Source organism: Sciurus carolinensis, chromosome 4, assembly GCF_902686445.1.
Source record: "Sciurus carolinensis chromosome 4, mSciCar1.2, whole genome shotgun sequence".
Classification (NCBI taxonomy): Eukaryota; Metazoa; Chordata; class Mammalia; order Rodentia; family Sciuridae; genus Sciurus; species Sciurus carolinensis.
This window is the reverse complement of record NC_062216.1, coordinates 8,588,289-8,594,884: the sequence shown is the minus strand read 5'-3', so window position 1 is coordinate 8,594,884 and position 6,596 is coordinate 8,588,289. Positions and strand designations below refer to the sequence as shown.

Genomic DNA, 6,596 nt, shown 5'->3' with positions numbered 1-6,596 from the left:
AGCTCAGAAACATGGAGGGAGATCCCAGGGCTGGTTTCTCAACACTGTCCTGCAGCTCCTTGACACTCCTTGTCAGGGAACCCCTGCACTGCTGAGCGCCCAGTTAGCACTACGTTTGGTATTTCCCCCTTAGACATTCGGGGGAACCGGGTCCCGGCCTTGACCTCCCAAGATGCTCCTAGAGGCTTATGAAGGCGGGAGGATGGAGGGGGAGGAAGAGAAGGAACAGGCTGGGACTGAAGCTCAGTGACTTGATTTATTGCCCGTGAGCATGGCAGCAAGCAGCAGTTGCCAGCCCACGCCCAGCACTAAGGGGTACTGTGGAGCACAAGCCAGGGAGCTTCCTGGGGCTCCTAGGAAAGAGCGGGCGCGCCCCTCTTTCTGCGTCTCCTCCTGGATCCATGGAATAAATTGAGCCACAGACACAAACACGCCAGGCCTTCCCCTGGAACCAGAGCTCTCGCCCCAGCTGAAGACACCCACTTGGAAGAGCCTCTGGGTTCCGTGGTCAGCACAGACCATGGGCACCCCGCTGTCTCCCTGGGAATGAGAAAAGAGCAATGTCTGTAAGCACCCCCAGAGCCTCCAGGCAGGGACCCCTAGGGCTGGAGGGGCCCTCGGGGTGTGGGGGCCTCCCTCCTGGGCTCTGCTGGGAACCTAGAAGGTGGAGGGTGGAGGAAGGTCTGGGCAGGGGGTCCATACCTGGCTGTTGCCATTGGTGTCTTGTTCCTGCCAGGCACAAAGCATGCTCCTGGAGAGCGACTTGACCCGCTTGCTGCACGTTGTCCAGCTAATCTGGCTCACCCTCAGCTTCTTCAGGTGTGTGTTGAAGCTCTCTGGTGGGCCTGGCAGAGTGAAGAAACCGGTGTGAGACTGAGTACGGCGTGGGCCACTGACAGCCCATAGCCCATCAGGGTGGAAGTTCTGGGGGGCCTCATAATTCCCTAAGTCACCAGTTCAGAGGGCGGGAGATCTTAGGAAGACGTAGGGCAAGGCCCTGCCACCTCTTCTCAACTCCAGCAAGCGGTTGCTCTGCTAAACCTGTGCCCTTCTGAAGCTCGATTCTTCCAGAACTGCCCACAAGAGCCCCAGCCCAGCGGACCACCTGCAGTGAGCAGCCCTGATGGCTCACTATCCCTCCATAGCCATGCTTTGTCCCTATGTAGAAGTTTAGCACAGCCTGGCCTCTGAATTTGTGGTGTGTGGTGTCTTTGCCAAGCCTACAGGACACACCTGGAGGAGCTATTTTGCAAGAAGGAAATGACCACGAGGCTAGAGGAGCTCTTGGCCTTCTCCCCACCCCGTTCCATCCCTCCCAGGAATCCTCCCTGACTGACTGGCCAGGTGCCCTGCAGGGAAAGTGCTGGAGTCAGTAGTGGCCACTGGACTGGAGGATCACTAGCTTGGAGTTATGGCGGAGGGTGGTCTACATCATGTGGTTGGCAAGTGGAGATGGACATTGCAAAACAGGCCCCTAAGGGAGAATCCAAACAATTTTATGGAGGATCCATAAAAATCACCATTGCTCTCATGATGAGATTCTTTTAAGTCCCGGGATTTTAATCAGGACCTTACCTAGGTAAGTCTATTAATTCAACCTCTGTGACGTGTTTGAGGGGGACATCAGCTCCTGTGTTCCATGAGATGAAAGGTGAAGGTGAAGGCGCTTGCCCCAGTCCAGACTGGAGCCTTCCCACCTCCAGCTCAGAGCGACCTAACCCCAGCCTCCTGCAGTTCCCACGGGAAGGCACATACCATACTCACGGGTCGGTACCCACTCTGCCATCCAACACCGGTCCCAGGTCCTCTCCTTCTCCGGCAGGCAGATGGGCATTTTTAAGCTGGTGAATTGTACTGGCGTGGCGAGCAGGAGCAGGCAGAGGTCGCTGTCGAGGGAGGGTGGCTTATAGTCTTTGTGAATAATGATCTTCTGCACTTGTTTTCTCTCCAAGTCGACGCTGCTGAGGGTTTTTGTTCCTAGGACCACAGTGACATTGACGACTGCCATTTCTAATCTGAAGAATGAATACAGAACACTGATGCTAACAACAGCGGTGGGCATTTTGCATTCGTGAGCACATTTGTGAACAGGAGAGTTGACAACTGAGTACGGAGAGGCCAGGGCAGCCGGAGTGCCACCACGGCTCAGAGAGTGGAGATCAGTGGGCAGCGGTCAGGGGCCCGACTCTAGCACATCTCTGAGACAACGAACCCTCAGCCCGGAGGAACCCCAAGCATGGGAGGGCCGTGTATCAGCTGAGAGAGGAGGAGGCGAGTTCTTATGAAGGGGAGCGTGGTTGCTGCATCCTCAGCACGTGGAACAGCACACAGTAGGTGCTCAATGAGTGTGTGTACAATGAAGGAATCCACTGTGTTGTGTTCATATACCGAGGACAGGTGAGAGGAGAGAGGCCTGGGTGGATCTTTTAAAACTGAGTGCACTGCCGGGAGGAGCAGCTAGCTTTGGGGTATGGTTGGCTCAGTCAGGCAGAGAAAGCAGGTGTGGAGGGACTTTGGGTCCAAAACCAGCAGGAGCGTACATAGTGGGGACAGAACCCATGGCCTTGTAGGCCTCGTGCACCAACCCACCGAGCGACCAGCCCGACCAGGAGGGACTAGACAGGTTGTAGATCAAGGCGACGCCTGGGCACTTACAGGGTTCTTGGGAAGCAGTGTGCGGCCGTCAGGACCCACCACTGGTGTATGATGGAGCCTCCACAGAGGTGTCTCCCAGACATCTGGATACTCACTTGCCACGGGAATTCACCGTTCTGGACCTGAAGCAATTCGCGGAACGGCAGCCACGATGAGTTTGGAAAGGCGGGTCTGTAGCCACACTGAACAATTTCTGAAAGAGACGAACCAGTGACTGGCACCCAAGAAGCACAGAGAAGTCCCGTCTGGTGTTCCTGGCAGCACTGGCCAAGGCCAGTGCCCAAGCGGAAGGAAGTCCAGCGAACAGGCCAGGCAGGGACGGAGCTTGGAAAACACCAGCAAATCACACCTCCTCCAGGGTCTGTTCCTCCCTCCAAAGAGAGCTGTGAGACGGGAGGGCTGCGTGGAACTCTGTGGGGTTGGGGCAGTGGTGGGGACAAGTCGAAGACATGAAGGAGACAGAGGCCTTGAGGTGACGGAGCAGGGAAGGGAAAAGTTACTGCGAGGGATCACCAGCCGTAACTGGAGGAAGGGGGACCAGGCCTCTAAGAAGGCCAAGGAGGGACAGGCCTGCAGGGGAGCCCATCGCGGGGGATCGGAACTTGGCCAGAAGTTACCAGGTTGCCGGGGCCAGAGCTGATGTTGAGCCTGATCCACAGACTGCACAGTATCAGCAGCACACACAGCTGTATCTGAGTGATGGACAGATTTACAGGCAGGGGTACCTTCTAGGGCAGGAGGCCATTCAGAGACCAAGGCAGAGTTGGGGGTGGGGCTCTCATCCAGCGGGGAAGAAGGGAACGCCAGAGGAAGGGCAATCGCAGAGGGGGCTTCCTGGGCTCGGTGACACTGCTTACTAGCTCAGATGGGAGTCTGGGTCCCAGAGCTACCGAGGGCAGCACAGTGGCTAGAGGTCTTTGTAGCCACAAGCTCCACCTGTCCATGGCTGACGTTGGGCAGCGATTTGTGCAGTATGCAAAGCAGGCAGGCCCTCGATGGCTCCAGTGCTTGTTTGGACCATGTTTTAAACCACCGGATGTGTAAAAAGGGAGCTGAGTGTCTGCCAGCTAAGAGATGTCAGCCTGCTGTGAGACCCAACCTAGAGGACAATAGGCAGAGGCCCCAGGGCTTCAGTATTTAACAGGCTCACCAACAAGGTGACCATGCCTCAGGCGGAACCTGCCCCGTGAAACAGGAAGAGGAGTCCCTTCCTTCTGCAGCATCCCTCCTGAATCCTCGGCGAGAAAGTCTAACGCGCTTTTGGGCAGCAGTGAGGTGAGGGAGCCAAGAGGCGTGGATCTGGCCATGAACGAAGGATCCAAAGAACACCGGTGAGGGCAGGAGAGAGACAGCGAGGGAGACACAAAAGATACGCAGAGCAGTCAAGGACCTGCGGCCACTGATCTCCACGAAATCTACACTCCTTGAAGGAATCCTAAAATTGCTGGCCAGGAGAATGAGAAGTATTGAAAAGGCTTTGGTACAGGAAAAAAAAAAAAAAAATATATATATATATATATATTTATATTTATATATTTATATATTTTATATATATATTTATATTTATAAAATATATTTATATATATATATTTATATTTATAAAAATATATATATATATTTTTTTTTAAGGGGAGAGAGTAGAAAAAAGCAGAAAAACACATCAGATGAAACCTGGCTGTTACTTTGTTTGTTGTGGGAATCAGGCAAGAAGCGGCAAAGGGCAGCCTAAGACTGGGGGAACCCAAACTTGACTCTACACAGCGGGCCCAGAGATCAGACTCCAGATTCTGAGCTCCTCACCAGTTTCTCACCACATTCACAGGCTATCTGGTGTCATAAATTTTCTAGTTTACCCGATAAACAATAGTGCACAGTTTCTAGTGGGAAGTGTGGTTAGAGAAGCAGAGCGTGATAAGGGGAAGAACTGGCTCTTCTTGGGCACAGAGTCTCCAAAGTGAGGAGGCGAACCCTCCCTTTCCCAAGCACTAATTCTCTTGATGGTATTCTTACAGTTTTACATCCAGGCCTGGGTCATCACCTGTTACATCGTCACCCATTGTCACCCATTACATGTTGGAATTGCAAAATAACTATAAATGACCTCGAGAAAAGATGGCTTATAAAGACACTCATAAACACACCCACCCAATACACACATAGAATAGGTCCTTGATGATGAAATTGACCAACAAAGTTTTTTTTAAAAAAGAAAAAAATCATTTATGCTGAAATCAGCAAAACAAAACCCATGCTGCACTTTGAGGATTTTCCAGCTAGGGTTTTATTTTAATAGGGTGAAAGTGACAATGACATCCAGCACCTAGTCTCACTATTCTAGAGCTCCTCATAGTGTAGAGTTCTAGACACACACACACACACACACACACAAAAATAGAACCATAGATTCCTGTAACTGTTTGCAGCTCGGAGGGCATCCCTGTGGCCCAGGAAGGCCATGGGAAGGACAAGAGGTGCCTGTCCTCCCTTGGGAAAGCCTGGGGATGGCACACTGGCATCTCCACCTTTGACCTGGCTTCTTTGAAGGTCGAGATGAGGAAACGATGGAACCAGGAACCAGAGCCAGCTTGGCAGAGAACAGTATGGAGTGACTCAGGAAAGAGGCTTTGGTCCTTCCAAGAGGATCACCACCAAGAGGGAAGAAGCTCCTGAAATCCAAGGGTTCCCCTGAGCCCGGAATTTCATCTGCGTGAAGGAGCCCCCATCCCACCCCTTCAGAGGGAAAATATTCCAAGGAAATCCTTCCAGACAGATCATAACCCGGCCCCGCTCCCCTCGCCTCAGACAAACCTAAACAAGGTGTGATGATGAGCATCCAGGGAAAAGAGAAGTTGAGGGCCAGGCTGCACTGAGAGGCCACCTAGACCACCTGCCACAAAAGTGGGCCTGTCAGAACTGGCCCCAAGCCAAAAACAAAGCATATTTAAAAATGAAAATCATGCAAAACTGTTTTAAAAAATAGAATTTACAAAATACTCATGATACTGCACTTATTGTATAATCAGGGGAAAGAAAATGAGAGCTGTTTCATACAAAAATATTGAAGAAAATACAGTATTATAAAATAAGAGCTCATAAGGTGAAAGAATTTAAGAAGAAAAAGGCAGGAAAAAAATAAGGGAAAATGATAGGCTTGAAAGTTAAAACCAAGATGGACACCAGTCGCCAAACCCTCCCACCGCCTCCCACACTGCAGACGGATGCTGGTCACTGAGCCTGCCCACCCCCCCACAACACAGGGACACTGCACCTGCCCCCTGTGCTGACTCAGCACCCACTCGCTGGGGCTCCACAGCTTCTTTGGAGGATGGTGCAGGCATTTTGAATTATTCCTGAGGGCGTGGCCATCAACATTGGAAGGGTGGCTCCCTTCCTGAGACACCTATAGGAGACTGGAGGCCCTCTGACAGGTCCCTCTATTTACTCACTTACATCCTACACCCTTCCACATCCTCTTCGTTCACAACTAGAAATACTGCAAATAGTAATCGAACTCATCCTGTTTGTTAAAATAATGTTAAAGCCTTTATAGGGTCTCTCTGGTTCAGGGCTGCATTTTCTCTGTATTAGGTGCTGCTATTCTTGATTTCCCCTTCAAAGGAGAGGTACTGGAAAACTGCAGGGTCACAATAAAACTGCAGGGGGGAAACTTCAGTACCTCTGATCTTCACTGCTAGAGGGGAATATACAGAAACAATATGAAAAAACAGAGGAAGAAAGTGTCCCTAACAAACCAAGATGCTATTTTGATAGAATCCAATGACAGCATGGCAGTAGAAATGACAGAAAAAGAATTTAGAACCTGCATAATTAAAATGATCTGTGAAGAAAAATATGAGATAAGACAGCAAATGCAGGCAACGCATGATCATTCCAGTAAACAGTTAAAAGAGCAAATGCAGGAAGCAAAAGAACACTTCAAT

At 51.1% G+C, this 6,596-nt stretch overlaps 1 protein-coding gene across 1 annotated transcript; it reads right to left on the bottom strand.

Annotated features, from left to right (window-relative positions):
- Positions 1 to 243: 243 nt before the first annotated feature.
- Prss51 (serine protease 51) lies at positions 244 to 2,062 on the bottom strand. The gene is made up of 3 exons (XM_047548600.1): positions 1,756 to 2,062; positions 703 to 845; positions 244 to 540 (listed from the first exon to the last, which is right to left on the bottom strand). Exons 1-3 carry the CDS (start codon positions 2,060 to 2,062, stop codon positions 244 to 246), a joined length of 747 nt encoding a protein of 248 aa, XP_047404556.1.
- Between the last annotated feature and the right edge of the window lie 4,534 nt (positions 2,063 to 6,596).

What these genes read in the sequence shown, in the direction of transcription:
- Prss51 (XM_047548600.1), bottom strand. Translation starts at nt 2,062, where the DNA reads ATGCCCACCGCTGTTGTTAGCATCAGTGTTCTGTATTCATTCTTCAGA. An exon ending in GGTACCGACCCGTGAGTATG is followed by an intron (nt 846 to 1,755) that starts GTATGTGCCTTC and finishes TCACTCTGCCAG; the next exon opens with GCCCACCAGAGAGCTTCAAC. An exon ending in ACACCAATGGCAACAGCCAG is followed by an intron (nt 541 to 702) that starts GTATGGACCCCC and finishes TCTCATTCCCAG; the next exon opens with GGAGACAGCGGGGTGCCCAT.